At 42.0% G+C, this 20,962-nt stretch overlaps 1 protein-coding gene and 1 long non-coding RNA gene across 2 annotated transcripts in view; one reads left to right on the top strand and one right to left on the bottom strand.

Moving 5' to 3' along the window:
* Positions 1 to 20,962, top strand: part of LOC141093087 (uncharacterized) — a 163,089-nt gene that overhangs the window by 111,614 nt on the left and 30,513 nt on the right. The gene's annotated exons all lie outside the window — the stretch shown is intronic.
* LMAN1L (lectin, mannose binding 1 like) overlaps positions 1 to 20,962 on the bottom strand; it is a 209,796-nt gene that overhangs the window by 175,873 nt on the left and 12,961 nt on the right. Inside the window, exons 3-4 of the mRNA XM_073579548.1 lie at positions 19,763 to 19,870; positions 14,471 to 14,532 (exon numbers count right to left, since the gene is read on the bottom strand). Coding sequence (XP_073435649.1) covers positions 14,471 to 14,532; positions 19,763 to 19,870 — 170 coding nt within the window. The remainder of the gene's footprint in view (positions 1 to 14,470; positions 14,533 to 19,762; positions 19,871 to 20,962) is intronic.

Raw genomic sequence — 20,962 nt, 5'->3', positions numbered from 1 at the left:
TGGACCGGTCAGTGGGATACTGTTGGGGCAACAGTTCAAAATGGAGACTACATTGGTTCAGGAAACACCGGCATAGTTTAGCATCACCACCATACCGGTGCGGTTTGGCCAAGCGTGGCAGAGGGTGAGAAAGCGCAACGGGAGGAGATGCTGAGGCAGCCGACTGCAAGGAGAGCAATCGAGTGTCCACAGAGGCCATGTAGCTAAGAAAATGCGTTTAGGTGTCTCGCTGCTGGGCCAACTCCTGCTGTAAACCCACCAGCTGAGAAGCATTGCCTGGATCAGCGGATTGGAGAGCCGAAAAGCGCAAGTCCAAAGATTTCATTAAGGACATTATGCGTACTTGATTCTCCCGTAAAGACACTAACTCCTTCTGAGTAACCAAGGCTCCAGCGGGATCCATGGCCTGATTATGCTGTTACGGTGTGGGAACTAAAGGAGGAACCTGGAGGTGGACCCTCTGGGTCACGGCTCCAGAGCCCCTGAGGGCGAGCTGACCAGGTGAAACCCACCCCCTATACAGGGAGCGTTAGGAGCAGGCCCCCGAGGGATGGAACCGTAACAGCCGGAGCCAAAGGGACGACCAGGGCTAGAAATAAGAGAGTCTGTGGCGAGGAGGGACAGAGCCCAGGCGCACGGAGGGACTGCAACAACTAAGGAGAATAGAGACAAGCAGGACCGGGAGTATTAGGGCCAGACGGAGGCTGGTGACTGTGGGTGAGAGAGGAAGGAGAGCCAGGTACGGACAACACACAGAGCGGACGGACGGATAGCAGAGGGTAACGGACCAGAGAGGCACTAGGGACAAGACAGACACTGGACAAGGCAGGTGGGCCACGGAGCAGAGAAGCTACCGGAGGCAGCGCAAACAGGACAGCAGGATAGCGTAGAGGATACGGGGACATGAGGAGAGCGGAAACGCTAGAGCAGGAACAGCGTCACCGCAGAAGATAATCAGGCCTCTTACCTGACAAGATGCCTTGCTGAAATAGCCGGTGGGCGCCGCCATGTTGTGGGCGGAGCCACCGCGTCACTGCTCCCAGAGGTCCGAGCGCCAAGGGAATAGACCGGCGCAGGCGCGCAGGAACGACGACGGGGAATCCGGATGTCTGGAGCGGGGTCGCGACGTGGAGCTGGAGCGCACCGGGAAGCGTGCAGGAGAGCAGCGGGGCAGCGCTGGTAAGTATGGCCGGTAGTGGGCATGACACCGGTAGGGGGCATGACAGTAGCTTTTATGGTAATAAAATATTACAGAGAGGAGTTTGGCCACCAAGTGCAACGATTCAACCAACTAATTTTCTTCAGAGCCAGCACATTCGACGTACGCTTCTACAGTTTAGGAAGAAATTCCCAACCAAATCCAATTGGTCCTGGTTAGATATTATGGTCAAACCTCCATGGCTAAAAATTTTATCTCGTATTTACTCACACCTTATCTCTCCGAGAGCACATTTTAAACCCTCATTTATTTACTCCTGGGAAATGGAACTCAACACTACATTCACAGAGAAACAAATAGCTAGAATGCTATCTGGTACACGGGGATTCTCTAGGTGTGTACTTTTGCAGGAAAAGTCTTATAAAATATTGACCAGGTGGCATTGGACTCCCGCGAAGCTCTTTCGGATGGGTCTTGCTGATAATGATGCTTGTTGGAGATGCCTCAACTCTGGAGGACATCACACACATATATTCTGGGACTGTCCCTAACTGAGACATTTTTGTGATGGCGTTGAGCTAGTTCTCAAAAAATTACAACTAATAAAGACTAATCTTAGGGCTACGGAAGTTCTTCTTTCGTGCCCGTCAAAGGATTTCTTACCAAAAAAGCATGGTCTACTCCCACTGATGCTAAGTGCTGCAAAACAGCTGATAGCTGTACACTAGAAAGATGTTGCCCCCCCCCCACATTGGAGGAGTGGCACGTTAAGATAAATCAGGTTTCTCGTCTGGAGGAGCTGTCTAGCTGGGACATTTTTAACCATAAATCTTATGTGTCGACCTGGGCCCCATGGACTAGATATCTAGAGGATAATCCTCTTGGTGAGAAATCTAATATCACATAAAGTCTTACTTGACCTGATGGCCTTTATACTGGGGTAGCTGATCCCACGGTTGCTTACAGAACAGTCCACCTACTCTATTTTTTTTAAATACACCCATCAAATGCTAGTGTTCATGCCGACGGCTACTTTTTGTTGTTGTTATTGATATTGTTCATTATTATGTATCCCTCTTTACCCTTCCCTTCCTTCTCTTTTTTTCCCACCCACATTTCCCTCCCCTCTTTTCTTTCCTTTCACCTTAGACCGACTCCTAAGCAATACTTCGCCAACTGTACTTGTAAAATGGTGTTGTGTCTTATGGTGTGGTTTAAATTTGAAAATAAAGAATTAAAAAAAAAAAAAAGAAATGAATCTACACATTTCAAGATAAATCAATGTCATTGGGATAAATTATCATGAAGAAGGGACCCGATGCAACTCTGAAACACGTAGGCCATTCAAAATATGACTAATTGTTACAGAAATATCAATGTTTAGAGATGATAAAGAAATGGGAGTAGTAGTAACTGTTCTATCTGTTAATTTGTATTATGGCTGAAAAATTAAGCAGTAAATGGCAAAATTGATTGTATATCCAGGTGCTATCTGAGAATACCCATTTATCAATATGGAAAGAAATCTGTAATCTCATTCTGCAGACAGCTGTTAGAAAGTAAGTGAGAGCGTTACAAAGTCCAAGAAGACACTGTAGACAATTCTTCTATGGAGCGGGGACTGAGGTTTATTAGAGAAGCGCAACAGAGAAGATACAGAAGACAGGTTAGTTGAAGCAAGCAGACACAGGTGTCCAGATGAGAGGGTGGCGGGTGTTCTGGCCCCAGACTACAGCATATGGTTTTTCTATTTATCGTAAGTCCAGGGTCACATAGCATATAGCATCCAATCCAATATGTTAAGGACACTCGGCTCAGACTCTGCTGCGAGCGTAAGCCAAGTATCAGTGCTCTGTGCAGCACAGGCTCAGAGGAGATGGAGAAAGTAATTTCTCCATCTCCTTCACTGTAGGAATTGGTGGTAATCACCCTGCACTCAGATGGCATCCGAGTGCAGTTCGATGTTTTGCACGCACTCGTAGACTTAAATGGGTGCGTGCCGTCCGAAATACACTGGCAATCAGGGCATGTAGTGATTTTATTTTCATGCCGCCTCAGCATAAGAAAATAAATGCTAGTTCATGGAGCGAGTGCTATTTGATGAAAAATTATATAGCACTCGTCCGAGTTATACGCCAGTCTGAGAAAGCCCTTACACAAAGGAAACTACATGCTGCAAAAAAAGGCGTCTACATTTTTGAACAAATCAAGCAATGATACAACATTAAATATTTATGGGTACTGCAACAAACCTGATTATAATCCTCTAAAACTCCATGTTCCTTTCAGCTAATGTCAGTACTCGCATCACTGTTCTTAGCCTCACTTATCTCTTTATAAACTGACAGCCCTACTGTCCTGGTTTCTATATCAACTCAATATATACGAGGGGCGATCCAAAAGTAATGATAATCGGTTATTTCTATTGCACACAGAAATTAAAATAAAATGTTTTCTTCTCTCTTAGGTACCCACTAGTCCAGGAAAAAAAAAATCACTTAAATAGGCCACGATTCCCGGGAGCTACATTCATTTGAATATGAACTGCCAAAGAGTGAACATCAAAATGGAAAAAAACGAGCTCAGAGCTGTCATCAAATACCTCTGCTTGAAAAAAATGTCTACCAAAGACATACACAGCGACTTGGTGGAAACATTGGGGGACTCTTCTCCTCCATATTCCACAGTTGCACGCTGGGCCAAGCAATTTAAGCTGGGAAGAACATCGACGGAAGATGAACATCGCGAAGGATGCCCCTCCACGTCCCTCAATGAAGAAAACGTGAATAAAGTTGAAGAAGTTTTGTTGGCAGATCGAAGAGTGACTATCAGGCATGTAGCTGAGGTCACAGGGATCTCATATGGCAGTATTCAAAGAATCCTTGCAAAACAATTGCATATGAGAAAGGTCTCCGCACGTTGGGTGCCAAAAATGTTAACCGACGAGCAAAAGAAGAAACGAGTTGACATTTCAATAGCAAATCTCGAAAAGTTCCAAGCAGACAAGGAGAATTTTTTGTCACGTTTTTTGACCATGGATGAGACCTGGATCCACCACTTTGATCCCGAAACTAAACAACAATCGATGACATGGAACGAGCCAACGAACCGACGCTGAAGAAATTCAAAGTGTCAAGCTCAGCAGGGAAGGTTATGGCGTCCGTTTTTTGGAACGTTGAAGGAATTATTATGGTGGACTATTTGGAGAAGGGAGCCACTATTACGGGCTCCTACTACGCAGAACAAATAAGAAGATTGCGGGAGGCTATCAAGGAGAAAAGGCGCGGCAAACTGCGGACTGGAGTGCTGTTTCACCAAGATAACGCACCGGCTCACAAAGCTGCAGTTGCCATGGCTACCATTCAAGAAGCGGGCTTTGAACTGGTGGAACACCCCCCCTATTCGCCAGATCTAGCCCCCAGTGACTTCTTTCTCTTTCCTCGGCTCAAGGAACACCTCCGGGACAAAAAATTTGACAACAATAGCGACGTGATAACCGCTGTTGGGGAGTTTTTTGAGGGTCAAGATCAATAATTTTTTTCGAAGGGAATTCTAAGTTTAGAAAAGAGATGGACTAAATGTGGAGACTATGTAGAAAAATAAAAAAAATTTTTGACTATATTCATTTTGTTTATTATTGATTATCATTACTTTTGGATCGCCCCTCGTACACTACTCACTACCAATTACTAACTATCACGGTTGCCTGCAGCTGTTCCAATCAGTCTTTCTGGACTTCATCCATACTTACTAATGACAATAATGTCATTTTATACCTCCACTCTGGGGAGAGCCTCAAATCATTAGCTGCAAAGTTAGTTGACTAGAGATTGTCCAAGATGCCTGCTCTTGTATTCTTTGCAGAGTACAACTCACCATGTTCTAATACACAAAGATGAATTATGGTAAACTGGGTCAGCGAGGGAGTTCATCAATTCATATACTCGTGAGCTGGTTTTAGACGGACTATCTGGACTTGGGTCGGCAATATTAGGGTTAGATATCTTAGGACTATGAATCATGGAGGAAGCAGGTTATGAGAGCAGCCTGCTGATGTACTCAGACTGAAGACGATACAACTCCTCAACATGAGTCAGACCTTTTGTAAGAAGCCTTTGTCTATAGCACATCCAGAGAGAACAACCAAACACAATCCCACCTAGAATAAACACCTAGATTATGGGATGCGTAAAGAAATTACCTACCGTACTCTGGAGTGGGGGATTTACCCGTGAAAAACTTAACAATTTCATCACACCAAGATATATTCAAGTCTTTAGATTCTTCGATTATGGCACTTTCGCAATTATTTCCTTGTTGTGGACCACGGTAATAAGAGCTCTCTGACCAGTCTGATTATACAAGCCTTGGAAATGTTCCAAAACTTTCAGGTCCTTGACCATCTGGTACAAGCCAACTCCCATAGACAAATGGTGAAAGGGTAGTCTTGGGGTTTGATAAGTTACCTTGTACTGTTTGACTACCAAGATGACCAGCTGATATACCCACTTTTGGCCATCAATTGGGAAGCAGAATACAAAATAGGTTGGACTAGATCCATAGTCACACAGGATGGGGAATGAAAGGTGATATACGGTTTAGTAGGAACAAGGAAACACATCTCTCCATTGTCAAACTGCCATACTCCCAACAAGGGTGATCGTAAACGTACAGTTCGTACGGAAAGTATTCAGACCCCTGGTAAATTTGGTAAATTCAAAAAAGGCTGGTTTCTATCCCAACATATTGGCGTGTGTGTGTTCACACTGAGCAGTCGGTACTTGAAGGAGGTCCACTCTAGGACCGAAACGTTGTTGATTTTGAACTGCATTAAAATTTTCATAGTCATCAAAAGTTGAGTGCCAAGTATTCTCTTGATATTACTCACAGGTTGGGATCCTACTTAGGCACCACTCACAGCAGTGCCTTGTTATATCTTCTGTTCTCCTCAGTGCAAGACATATGAAAGCCAGCATAGAGTTTGCTAAAAAACACACGAAGGACTCGCAGACTATGAGAAATAAGATTCTGTGGTCTGATGAGATGAAGATAGAACTTTTTGGTGATAATTCTAAGTGGTATGTATGGAGAAAACCAGGCACTGCTCATCACCTGCCCAATACAATCCCAACAGTGAAACATGGTGGTGGCAGCATCACGCTATGGGGGTGTTTTTCAGCTGCAGAGACAGGACGACTGGTTGCAATTGAAGGAAACATGAATGCGGCCAAGTACTGAGATATCCTGGATGAAAAAGACTTTTATAATTATCTTTTTACTCTTAAATCTGTGACGGAGACAAGGGGCCATCCTCTATGGTACAGAGATATCCTGGATGAAAACCTCTTCCAGAGTGCTCTGGACCTCAGACTTGGCTGAAGGTTCATCTTCCAACAAGACAATTACCCTAAGCACACAGCTAAAATAACAAAGGAGTGGCTTCAGAACAACTCTGTGACCATTCTTGATTGGCCCAGCCAGAGCCCTGACCTATACCCAATTGAGCATCTCTGGAGAGACCTGAAAATGGCTGTCCACCAACGTTCACCATCCAACCTGACAGAACTGGAGAGGATCTGCAAGGAAAAATGGCAGAGGATCCCCAAATCCAGGTGTGAAAAACTTGTTGCATTATTCCCTAGAAGACTCCTTGGCTGTAGTAACTCAAAATGGCACTTCTACTCAATACTGAGCAAAGGGTTTGAATACTTTTGTCCATGTGGTATTTCAGGTTTTCTTTTTTAATAAATTTGCAAAAATTTCTACATTTCTGTTTTTTTTTCAGTCAAGATGTGGTGCAGAGTGTACATTAATGAGAAAAAAATGAATTTACCAAATGGCTGCAATGAAGAAAAGAGTGAAAAATGTAAAGGGGTCTGAATACTTCCCATACCCACTGTAATTAGTAACTCCATAAGGGCACACCTGGTCAGAGCATAAGGCGGTGAAAATTTTTGACATAGAATCATAGAATCGTAGAGTTGGAAGGGACCTCCTGGGCCATCTGGTCCAACCCCCTGCTCAAAGCAGGATTCGCTAAATCATCCCAGTCAGATGTCTGTCCAGCCTCTGTTTGAAGACTTCCATTGAAGGAGAACTCACCACTTCTCGTGGCAGCCTGTTCCACTCATTGATCACTCTGTCAAAAAGTTTTTTCTAATATCTAATCTGTGTCTCCTCCCATTCAGTTTCATCCCATTGCTTCTAGTCTTTCCTTGTGCAAATGAGAATAAAGTTGATCCTTCTACAATGTGACAGCCCTTGAGATATTTGTAGACAGCTATTAAGTCTCCTCTCAGTCTTCTCTTTTGCAAACTAAACATTCCCAAATCCTGCAACCTTTCCTCATAAGACAGGGTTTGCAGACCGGTCACCATTCTGGTCGCTCTTTTCTGAACTTGCTCCAGTTTGTTGATGTCTTTTTTAAAATGTGGTGCCCAAAACTGGACACAATATTCCAGATGAGGCCTGACCAAAGAGGAGTAGAGGGAAATAATGACTTCACGTGATCTAGACTGTATGCTTCTGTTAATACATCCTAGAATTGCATTTGCCTTTTTTGCTGCTGCATCACACTGTTGACTCATATTCAGTCTGTGATCTATTAGTATACCCAAGTCTTTTTCACATGTGCTGTCACTTAGCCCTATTCCTCCCATTCTATATGTGCTTTTTTCATTTTTATTGCCCAGATGTAGTACTTTGCATTTCTCCCTGTTAAAAACCATTCTGTTAGTTGCTGCCCAGTTCTCCAGTTTATTTAAATCTTTTTGAATCCTCTCTCTCTCTTCTCTAGTATTAGCTATCCCTCCTAGCTTTGTGTCATCAGCAAATTTAATCAGTTTACCCTCAATTCCTTCATCTAAATCGTTGATAAAGATGTTGAACAATACAGGGCCCAGGACAGAGCCCTGTGGTACCCCACTTGAGACATTCTTCCAACTGGATGTGCAGCCATTTACGACCACTCTTTGGGTCCGATCACTAAGCCAGTTATGAATCCACCTAACAGTTGCCTTGTCCATTCCATACTTAGTCATTTTTTCAATAAGGATTGTATGAGAGACTTTGTCAAATGCTTTGCTGAAGTCAAGATATACTATATCTACAGCATTTCCTTGATCCACCCAATCAGTGATACCGTCATAGAAGGAAATTAAGTTAGTCTGACATGACTTATTAGTTACAAACCCATGCTGACTCTGTTTAATCACTTCATTCTTATCCAGGTATTGACATACATGTTGTTTAATAATTTGTTCAAAGATCTTTCCTGGTATAGAAGTCAGACTCACCGGCCTATAGTTGCCTGGGTCCACCTTCTTCCCCTTTTTGAAGATAGGAACAACATTTGCTCTTCTCCAGTCTTCTGGCACTTAAGAATCATAGAATCATAGAATCGTAGAGTTGGAAGGGACCTCCTGGGCCATCTGGTCCAACCCCCTGCTCAAAGCAGGATTCGCTAAATCATCCCAGTCAGATGTCTGTCCAGCCTCTGTTTGAAGACTTCCATTGAAGGAGAACTCACCACTCACTTCTCCTGTTCTCCAAGAATTTTCAAAGATTATGGAGAGGGGTTCAAAAATTTCTTCTGCTATCTCCTTCAGTACTCTGGGGTGTAATTCATCTGGACCTGGAGACTTGAATTCATTTAGGTTAGCTAAGTGTTTCCTCACTATCTTTCTGTTTATAGATATCCTGGATTCTTCTATTCCCTTAATAGGACAGTGAATAACAGTTGATGTTGCATTTCCTTTCTGAGAGAAAACAGATGCAAAATAGGAATTTAAAAGTTCAGCCTTCTCAACATCCTGTCTTACCATTTCATCATTTTCATCCTGTAAAAATCCTATAGCATCTTTGACTTTTCTTTTACTTTTGACATATCCCCAAAATCCTTTATTATTGCTTTTGACATCTCTTGCAAGCCTCAATTCATTTTCAGCTTTAGATAATCTGATTTGTGCCCTGCAGGTTCTGCAGACAGCATTATATTCTTCTTTAGATATGCCTCCCTCTTTCCATTTTATAAACATTTTTTTCTTCCTTTTTAGCATGTGCTTAAGTTCTGTGTTCATCCATCCTGGTTTCCTTAAATGCTTCCTATTCTTCCCTCTTTTCGGAATTGTTAACAACTGTGCTTTGAGAATTTCATTTTTCAAGATTTCCCATCCTTCCTGGACATTTTTGTCTTTAAGGATATCCAGCCATTGGATCCCTCCAATTCTCTTTCTGAATCCCTTAAAATCTGCCTTTCTGAAATCTAACCTTGACGTCTGAGTCTTCACAGGTCTTCCGCCTCTAGTTATCCAAAATTCTAAAATAGCATGGTCGCTACCTCCTAGGGTCCCAGCCACTTTTACCTCCTCAACCATTTCCTCCCTGTTTATAAGGATTAGATCCAAGGTAGCAGTTCCCCTTGTTTTCTCCCTTACCTTTTGGAAGATAAAGTTGTCAGCAAGAGAGGATAAGAATTTCCTTGACCTGTTAGTTTTGCCTGAGAGAGATTCCCAACAAATGTCTGGATAGTTGAAATCTCCCATGACAACTATGTCATATTTTTTGGAGAACTTGGCCATTTGATGCATAAAGAGTTCATCCATATCTTCAGCTTGCACAGGCGGCCTGTAGTAAATGCCTACAATGGTGTCCTTTCCATTGTTCTGTCCTTGTATTCTTACCCAGACAGTTTCCACAGAACTCCCAGTCTCTGAAGCTTCAATCTCTGTGCAGATATACGCGTTTCTAACATACAATGCAACACCTCCTCCTCGTTTATCAAGTCTGTTTCTTGCAAATAAGTTGTATCCTTCTAGTCTTGTATTCCAATCATGTGTATTGTCCCACCAAGTTTCAGTGATTCCAATGACATCATATTTCTTTTCCTGTGTTAGTAGTTCCAATTCTCCTTGTTTGTTGCCCATGCTTTGTGCATTAGTATAGAAACATTTTAGTTTGTGATTGGTTTCTCTTTCTCCAATATTTTTATTCATTAGATTCTTTCGTCTTTGTTCTTCCTTTCCACTTCTAATAGCAGAGTTCTCAATAGCATTTGTCAGGTGTATGGCTTTTTCTGGTCTTTTGCTTCCCTTCCCATGTTGTTCTAGTTTAAAGCTCTCCTTACAAGTGTAGCAAGGCGACTTCCAAATACATGCTTTCCAGTCTTCGTAAGGTGCACCCCATCTCTAGCAAGTAGTCCATCGTTTAAGTAGTTCACTCCGTGATCCAGAAATCCAAATCGTTGCTGACGGCACCATCGACGTAGCCAATTGTTTACCTGCAGAATCTTATTCCACCTCCTTGTTCCATGGCCATCCACTGGGAGGATGGAAGAGAAGACCACATGCGCTCCAAGTTCTTTCACTTTCTTGGCTAAGTCTTCAAAGTCTCTGCAGATGGTTTCCAGGTCGTTTCTTGCGGTGTCATTTGTCCCCACATGTAGTAGCAGGAATGGGTAGTCATCTATAGGTCTGAAGAGTCCTGATATCCTCTCAGACACATCTTTAATTTTTGCACCTGGAAGACAGCACATTTCTCTTGAAGTTATATCCGGTCTGCAGATAGCGGCCTCTGTTCCTCTCAACAGGGAATCCCCCATGACCACCACTCTCCGTTTCTTCTTCACAACATTTTTCTTTCTCCATCCAGGAGGACTCTGAAGGTGTACAAGGTTGCTGTTTGTTGGCGAAGTCTTATCCTGATGTATTTCTTCATCGTTTTCCTGCGTGAGAGCCTGGTACTGGTTCCTGAGAAGTATGGGTGCTGACTGCCTCCTGATCCTCCTGCTTCTCTGGGTCACATGTCTCCATTCCTCTGTTTCTTCAGGTGCACTTCGAATTTCTTCTCTTTCTGTAACATGAAGAGATAATTCTGCTCTGTCCAAGAACTCTTCACCTTCCTTAATGATCTTCAACGTAGCTAACCTCTCTTCGAGATTTTGCAACTTTTCCTCCAACAGGGACACAAGCTTGCATTTGTGGCATGTGAAGTTTGGCTTTTCCACTGGTAAATCTGTGAACATGTAGCAAGAAATGCAGCTCACCAAATGGCTCCTGGCCTCTTCCATCTTGAGATTTCTTAAAAACGATGAAAGATGAGCCAAAATTCGCGCGCCTATCGGCGCGCGGTTTTTACGATTTCCTCTTTTCAGCTGCAACGGCCAAAACCCAGTGATCGTTGAGCTCACGGAGACTCTTCACTTATCCCAGAAGGCACTGGGAATATGCAAATGATCTCTTCAAGACTCTTCCCCTGGTTTTCCGATTTCCTCTTTTCAGCTGCAACGGCCAAAACCCAGTGATCGTTGAGCTCGCGGAGACTCTTCACTTATCCCAGAAGGCACTGGGAATATGCAAATGATCTCTTCAAGACTCTTCCCCTGGTTTTTCTACAGTCTGAATATATCTAATGGCATTTTATTTGGGTTATCATACACAATTTCTTGTGAACCAGCCTCCATATCAACTCAGTTCAAGAAGGGTGAACAGTGCCCTGCCCTGGATGGGAATTAGGGCACCAAAAGCAAAATCTTTCATATTAAGGCCAGTGCACCTCATCCACCCAATTTTCCACCATTCTACATGTTTTTTTAAGCAAATTCAGTTATACCTGGCCATGTGTGGCCCACTTCCCATGGTCAGTGACCATTGAGGAGAGTTTGGAGAAGTATCTTTATATTTGGGTACATTTCTCCATGAAGAGCAACACAAGTAAGGACATGTTGACTTATGTTACCAATAGCTCTGATTACCTGAAACAAAGTTCTGATCTGGCTTCTAAGATACCATAATCCATTACACGGGTTTGGAATTTTTGGTTGTGAAACACAGAAGGCATAGATGGTAAATGGTGGAAAATGTTTAAACCAGCTGAAAAGCAAAAATTATTTTTAGCCCAGAATATATTCATTAAAGAATTTTTTTTTATACTTAAATACATATACGTCGTTTTGACCTAAAAATAAGTATTGCATATCACTTGATAGAAGTTGATCTAAAGATGAACTTTAATGGGAATCTGTCAGTACATTTTTGTTATGTAATCTGAGAGCAGCACAATGTAGGGACAGATATCCTGATTCCATGGACGCTTTGCTAGAACCCTAGTTTTCTCTGTTGCAGATATAGCAGTGGTCAAAAAGCTGATCTGTGTATAACCATGCTCATACCACTGACTGGCCTGCGAGTGAGACCTAGCCCTCTGCTGATAATCTCCTGGTGATAAAATACTGATTGTATTGAATCTACAACACACAGCCCAATAAGTGACACATCTCTGAAATCGGGATCTCTTGCCCTATTATTCTACTCTCAGATTAAATAGCAAAAACCTTCTCGCGTACATCTTTTGCACTTTAGGTCATGTATATTGTGTCTATGAAGCCTGGAAGCGTACACTCAGCTTCAGATGCGCAATAACACTGCCGAATAGAGCCGTGCGCATGCGCAAGATTTGCAAGGAGCTGGTGATGCCGACGGCGCTTGCAAATCATGTTATCAAATGCAAAGAGGGCTGACTAGTATGGGGAAAAAGTCCAAATTATCATAAGAAAAACATGAATTTAAAATAATATAATTATAAAGGGTTGCTTAGCCAGGGAATTTAGTAGTATACATGTGAATGCTGCAGGGTTGGAGGGCATAGAGGACCTGACAGGTTGTCTTTAAGAGAAAATAAGGTTATGATATATTTTCAATTTAAAAGCCCCTTTACATTTATCGATGCACCAGCGATCCCGACCACGATATGACCCGGTCAGGATTGCTGGTGTATCGCTAAATGGTCGCTAGTGAGCTGCCAAACAGGCAGATCTCACCAGCAATGCAGCAGCAGTCGGCGGTCGCTCTTACCTTTCAGACGTGGCGAGGGTGTCCGTCTTCCGCCTGCGTCCATGGCTAGCTCGTTGGCGCCAGCAGGAAGCCGACAATGAGAAATGGACCAGGCCGATCTCGCGCGATCAGCGATAGCCAGCGGGGGAGCCAGTCGGAGGTAAGTATCACATGTAGCGATATCGCTGCTACGTCACAAACTCGGTGACGCTTTAGCGACATCGCTATGTGTAAAGTCCCCTTAAGAGTAGCTTTAGATAAAGTTGGAGTGCAATGTGTTTGCGCTGTGAAGTACAGATTGTTGGCTTGGCCAGCAGTCAGGAAGTGGTATGGCGCAGAGCAACGCTATACACAATGTTCTCTCTGCATCAACACCAAAGTGTTCCCGGTAATTGGTGTCAGATGCTGGCAAATCAATTTGTCAGATACTATGAAATACTACGTACTGTGTAGATACATTGCATATGGTACCCCGACATTAACAAAATGCCAAAGCAACAATAACCAGGGCAAAAAGGTACTCATCTTTCATGCAAAAATAGGAAAAACCACGTGGACAATTTCTAAATATTTTCATCCATTTCTTCATGAGTCCATCGAAGCTAGAGAGCAAAGGGCTAACAGATGTTCTTAATTCCAGGCTAGGAAGACGCTGCGCATTCAGTGCTGCACATATGTGCGTGGGGACATTATAACTTGGAGGGAATGGAGGGAACAGCCATATGGTGTGTTCCTGTCTCTAAGGAGGGTGTATGAAGCTGCATCTACCAAATATGTACAAATAAACAGAAAGAAGGAAATATTGCTGAAAAGCGACTTCTATTCTCATCATGCCTACTGTTACTTCTGTACGAGACGTGACAATGCAGCTTGCTCTATTTTTATCATTTCCGACTAATAAACGGTTGCACAATCTATGGTATTCCGAAAGCTGATAATGTAATTTGTCGGCTGGTAGGAAATAGAGGGAGTTACCGTTCTGAAACCATTCCAATCCTGTTTTGGAAAAAATAAAATACAGAAACGGAAACACAGGCCACAAATTCAGCTATGTAGCAGCCTTATGAAACCACAATGCTATGCAGATGGAAAATAAAACCTGGGCCACATTTGCATCATATAGGGAAGCTACTGTACATAGAAGAAATCATAAAATCATAGAATGGTAGAGTTGGAAGGAACCTCCTGGGTCATCTGGTCCAACCCCCTGCTCAAGGCAGGATTCACTAAATCATTAAATACGAGACTTTCACGTGACAGCGTGACTGCCTGAAGTCAGAGTTGTATATTTTATCTTTCAGCGTGATGAAATGCCTGCAGAAATATACTGTGTATATAAGATATATATATATATATATATATATATATATATATATATATACATACTGCTTATGAAAAGAAATCAGTTAATGTTTTTGCTTTGAATAAATAGGTCTATTTATAGAAATCCCAAAAAACGCGTATTTTTTCCCCCTGCACTTACCGCAAGTGGTCATACTGAAGCTTGCCATTGTTGCCCACAATGACTATAGCTGGATTATTTCCCTGGAGAAAAAAAAATAGAAAATGATTCTTCAGATAGCAGGGCTATGAAATATACAGGGTGGGCCATGTATATGGATGCACCTAAATAAAATGGGAATGGTTGGATTGTCAATGCAACCCTCTTCTCCCACTCTTGCCACACTGAGAGCAACAGCGCACAAGAAATGCTAGCACAGGCTTCCAGTATCCGTTGTTTTAGGTGCTGCACATCTCGTATCTTCACAGCATAGACAACTGCATTCAGATGACCCCAAAGATAAAAGTCTAAGGTGGTCAGACTGGGAGACCTTGGTGGCCATTCAACTGGCCCAATCCACTTTCCAGGAAACTGTTCATGTAGGAATGCTCGGACCTGACACCCATAATTGATGGTATGGTGTGGTATATGGGGTACAAAGATAGTGGGGTCATTCTTCATCAATGGAAACCTCAATGCCACTGGATATCTGAAATTGCTACATGATGATGTGTTGCCCTCTTTATGCACTGAAGATGGCACGTTCCCTGAGTTTTTCCAGCAAGATAGTGCACCACCACATTATGGGTGTCAGGTCCGAGCATTCCTACAAGGAATCTGACCCCCTTAGGCTGGTTTCACATTTGCGTTTTTTAGCGCTGGAAAAAAACGCATATGTGCGCATGCGTTTTTTCCCCTATATTTAACATGGGTGCGCATACCTGCGCGCTTGTAAGCGCATGTATGCGATTTTCATGCGCTGCGTTTTTTTGGGGTGTGCGTTTGTATTTTCCAGACGCAGCATGTTGCATTTTTTGGCCCTGCAAAAAAGCGCATGCGCACATATGCGCACGTTTTGCGCTAAAAATGGCCATTATAGCCTATGGATGCGCATATGTGCGCACTGGCATGCTCATGTATGCGTTTTTTTGCATATGCGTTTTTTTTTTTAACCATGGAATTTAGGGGTTTGGGTTAGAGTTAGGGTTAGTTAAGGGGGTTTAGGGTTAGGGTTAGGGTCAGGGTTAGGGTTGGGGTTTGGGTCAGGGTTAAGTATGGTTTGGTTAAGGGTTAGGGTCAGGGTTAGGGTCAGGGTTAGGGTTAAGTATGGTTTGGTTAAGGGTTAGGGTCAGGGTTAGGGTTAGGGTTAGGGTCAGGGTTAGGGTCAGGGTTAGGGTTAGGGTCAGGGTTAGGGTCAGGGTCAGGGTTAGGGTTAAGTATGGTTTGGTTAAGGGTTAGGGTCAGGGTTAGGGTCAGGATTAGGGTTAAGTATGGTTTGGTTAAGGGTTAGGGTCAGGGTTAGGGTTAGGGTCAGGGTTAGGGTTAAGTATGGTTTGGTTAAGGGTTAGGGTCAGGGTTAGGGTCAGGATTAGGGTTAAGTATGGTTTGGTTAAGGGTTAGGGTCAGGGTTAGGGTTAGGGTCAGTAAAGTCATGGTTTGGGTTAGTGTGAGGGGCCACCTAATGTTGGAAAAAAACGCAAACGCGGTAAAAACGCACTAAAAACGCATACAAACGCATAAAAACGCTGTGTTTTTTTCATGCATGCTCATAAAAATGCTTGAAAAAAACGCAGCAGGTGTATGCTTTTGTATGCGTTTTTTCAATGCGTTTTTTTGCGGGAAAAACGCGCTGCAAAAAAAAGCAAGTGTGAAACTAGCCTTAGACTAGCATTTCTTCTGCGGTGTGTCAAGAGTGGGAGAAGAGGGTTGCATTGACAATCCAACACAATGGGCAGCACTTTGAACACATTTTGTAAGTGGTCATAAACTTGTAAATAACTCATGAAATAATATAGTTACGTTAAAACCAAGCATACCATTGTTTTTATTGTGAAATTCTCAGTAAGTCTGATGTGTCACATGACCCTCTTCCCATTTGAAAAAATAAAGGTGGATCCAAAATGGCCAACTTCAAAATGGCCGCCATGGTCACCACCCATCTTGAAAAGTTTCCCCCCTCCCATATACTAGTGTGCCACAAACAGGAAGTTGATATCTCCAACCATTCCCATTTTATTTAGGCGTATCTGTTAAATGGCCCACCCTGTATAAAGTAAGTGTTTTGGAGTAGCTCAAACATCTACTTGAGTAGCAAAAGGGCAAAGCATAAATATAAAATTCTAGCTAAGCAGATACCATCAAGGTGGTGTAGTGGCTCAGTAGTTAGAACCCACGGTCTTGCAGTACTGTCCTAAGTTTCAAAATGAGCTGCCGTGGCTGATAAATGTTATGATAGATTAAAGAAAAGGTTCCAAGTGGTCATTATCCAGGTAAAGCACTTCATTTTACATTGTCCATTTGCGATATGTTCCATAAAAGCTCATGGCACATACAGGTGCTTCTCACCAAATTAGAATATCATCAAAACGTTAATTTATTTCAGTTCTTCAATACAAAAAGTGAAACTTATATATTATATAGAGTCATTACAAACAAGTCTATTTCAACTGTTTATTTCTGTTAATGTTGATGTCTAGAGCTTACTGTAAACTTTTGATAAATGCTTTAAAATGCAGTGTGAAATTGTCATAATGGAGTACACTAACAAATTGGTTTATGTAATATATAATGCAGCCACTCCACTCATGAAGTGGTCTCTAGATTCATTCGGCATCCCAGCAGATTAGACACCAGAGAAAGATGTCATTGAATCACAGCAGAGTAATTCCATTTCAGGAATACAAAATACTGGAAACAATCATAACAATTCCAGCAGTCTATTGTCTTTTACATATTATTTATAATGTTCTGCAACTGATCTAAGACTAACAACCTACGGTACATACTCTGAAAATCCCACTTCCGTGTCCAAGACTTCTCTCATGCTGCGCCAGTTTTCTGAAATGCTCTACCCAAGACAATCTGATTAATACATTTTTAAGCATGCTTTAACCCATTTACCACCTTGGGATTTTCAGTTTTTTGTGTTTTTGTTTTTTGCTCCCCCTTCTTCCCAGAGCCATATCTTTTTTATTTTTCCGTCAACATGGCAGTGTGAGGGCTTGATTTTTTGTAGGATGAGTTGTACTTTTGAACAACACCATTCTTTTTACCATATAATGTACTGGAAAACATGAAAAAAATTCCATGTATGGTGAAATTGCAAAAAAAGTGCAATTTAACAATTGTTTTGTGTTTTCTTTTTACCATGTCCACTAAATATTAGAAAAAAAATCCAAAATTTGTATTAAAAAAAAAAAAAAAAAAAAAAAAAAAGGCACCATTTTCCAAGACCCGTAGTGTCTCTATTATTTTTCAGGATCTGGGGCTGGGAGAGGGCTTATTTTTTGCCTATCAGGCTGATGTTTTTATCAATACCATTTTGGGGAAAATACACTATTTTGATCACCTGTTATTGCATTGTATTGCATTGTTGTGGCACCAAAAAAACCATAAATCTGGCATTTCAATTTTTTATTATTATACCGTTTACCATTCGGATTAATTATTTTTTAATATATTTTGATTGGGCGATTCTGAATGTGGCGATACCAAATATGTGTACTTTTTATATTTTCTATTGTTTTATTTTGAATTGGTCAAAAGGGGGTGATTTGAACTTGAATTTTTAACAACTTTTATAACTTTTCACTTGCTTCAATAGACTCCTTAAGGTCCCGTCACACACAGCGATCTCGCCAGCGAGATCTTCTGTGTGAGACGGGGATCAGCGACCGGCCCCCCTGCCGGGTATCGCTGATCGTGCTCGATCATCCTGGGCCATTTTTTGATCGCTGGTCAGCACGCATCGCTGCGTGTGGCAGCGAGAGACCAGCTATCAGCGATGCTGGACGCTCGTTTCTAATGTAAACATCGTGTTTCCAGGAGCCGTGGCTCTTGGATACCCGCTGTTTACCTTGGAAACCGGCGTACACGCTGGTTTCCAAGGTAAACAGCGGGTATCCAGGAGCCGCAGCTCCTTGATACCCGATGTTTACATTAGAAACCAGCTTGCTCGCCGGTCCTGATTGCTGGAGGGGCTGTCTATGTGAAAGCTCACCAGCGATCAGCCTAACGATGTCCCAGCGATCCCATCTATGTCGGATTGTTGGTGGGATTGCGGGGACATCGTTATGTGTAACGGGGCCTCTAGGAGACTTGAAGCTGTTATGTTCTGATCACTTGTGCTATACAGCTCTGGCAAAAATTAAGAGACCACCACATCAAAACCCTGTCATGGGCAGCCCATTCTCCAGACCTGAACCCCATTGAAAACCTCTGTAATGTAATCAAGAGGATGATGGATAATCACAAGCCATGAAATAAAGAAGAACTGCTTACATTTTTGCGCAAGGAGCAGTGTAAAAGGCTGGTGGAAAGCATGCCAAGACACATGAAAGCTGTTTTAAAAAATCTTGGTTATTCCACAAAATATTGATTTCAGAACTCTTTCTGAGTTAAAATATTAGTATTGTTGTTTCTAAATGATTATGAACTTGTTTTCTTTGCATTATTTGAGGTCTGAAAGCACTGGGGTTTTTTTTTATTTGATCATTTTTCTTGTCAGAAAAAAATACAAAATTTATTGATTGGAAATTCGGAGACATGTTGTCAAAAGTTTATAGACTAAAAGAGCAATTTACATTTTACTCAAAAATATACCTATAAAGAGAAAAATCAGACAAACTGAACACTTGAAAGTGGTCTCTTAATTTTTGCCGGTTGTCATGCTAAACCATCGACGCCTCATGATTATGCGACAGGGGCATCGATGGGCGGGATTTGCGACGTGTTTCCAGTGTGTACATGTTAAATGCCGCTGTCAGAGATTGACTGCAGCACTTAACATGTTTACAGTGGCTCGTGTCTCGCAATCCCATCTGCGGCTGTTAGGCGCACATGACAGCTGATCAAATCAGCTGCCATGTGCCTGAAAAAATGTGGGCTCAGCACTGGAGCCAGCATCAAAGAGAGGGAGGCGATTTATGACATACCTATACATCATAGGTCATAAAGGGGTTAAAAACAATTTTTTAGACAGGACTATCACCAAATGTTACTAACTTAACTCTTCCCTGTTCCCTTTTTTAACTTTTCCTCAGAATCTGGTCTCTCCTACTCATGTATCTCCACAGACTTCATGCACCCAACAGCACTTGGTGATTGATCTTACACAGATACTGGCCAATGACCGGATCATGCAGCTTAGACTATGATAATGATAAACCATAAATGACAAGCACGTTCTACCTAGAGTGAATACAGCATTAAATTACCTTGAGCTATTTTGACATAGGAGATGTGTGTATGTGCACGTGTAATATGTGAACTTACCATAGAATCATGATCAAATGTGTCAAAAATAATTGCCACTCCATCCCAGAGATCAGCAGCACCGAATACTGTGCCTAATTCTCCTTTTTCCCTGGTATACCAAAAGGCCTAGAAGAAACGGATCACTATATCATACAGGATTCTACAATCACACTTCATCACACTATTAAGGTTCAAATTTATTTCTGAGATTTTTTTTCTGGAAAAATAATTGTAGGGAAATTCTTGACATCTCATTTTATGATGTGATTTTTTTTTTTAAATGACAAGTCCCATTCAAGAGAAGATGGACCAATATACCGTATAATATTAAATATAGTTGTTGCTTTTTAAGAAGGATTGGTATTCTAATTAGTATACATTCTAAATTACTTTCATTACTATACCACTGATCGCAAGAAGGTGTTATAAAACCCAACATTAATGGTCTAAATGCAGGCTATAGACCCACAGTCACCAGCAATAATGTATACTCCATGATGACAATCTGGAACGTCAGGAAAAATAGCATTCATTCTGATGGTAAAAATTCTGCTTTAATTTAAAAATGTGACAAATTATCACAAAAAGCATTTCCTGCAAGTGAGAGAATATTAGTAGATCTATTGGCATTTATTATCTAGAACAGGACTTCTTTTATTTTATGTACCGTCAGCCAGAACATGGTGATCCCTGGGCATTAGCACACGTGATTTACAGTTGTGCTCAAAAGTTTACATACCCTGGCAGAATTTTTGCTTTCTTGGCCTTTTTTCAGAGAATATGAATGAAAACACCAAAACTTTTTCTCCACTCATGGTTAGTGGTTGGGTGAAGCCATTTATTGTCAAACTACTGTGTTTTCTCTTTTTAAATAATAATGACAGCCAAAACATCCAAATGACCCTGATCAAAGTTTACATACCCTGGTGATTTTAATCAGGGGTAGAGTTGAGCGACTTTTGGTTTTTTAGGGTCGCGTTTTGTTTCGTGAAACCCGACTTTTCCAAAAGTCGGGTCGAGCAAGATCGTCCGATTATAGGGAAAAGTCGGGGTCGTCCCGAAACACGAAACCCAATGTAAGTCAATGGGGAATAAAAGTCGGCAGTGAGAGGAGGACAGGAAACACACCTACAGTGCCCATTTGAATGCAAAAAGCATCAATTCTTCTTACTTAAGCTTGTCAACCTTAATTACCTTCATAATACAAGTTACACACTG

The sequence above is a fragment of the Dendrobates tinctorius genome, unplaced genomic scaffold (genome assembly GCF_039654945.1).
Source record: "Dendrobates tinctorius isolate UK_male_01 unplaced genomic scaffold, ASM3965494v1 ptg000062l, whole genome shotgun sequence".
In the NCBI taxonomy this organism is placed as follows: domain Eukaryota; kingdom Metazoa; phylum Chordata; class Amphibia; order Anura; family Dendrobatidae; genus Dendrobates; species Dendrobates tinctorius.
The sequence above is the reverse complement of the archived record's forward strand: the minus strand, read 5'-3'. Positions and strand labels throughout refer to the sequence as shown.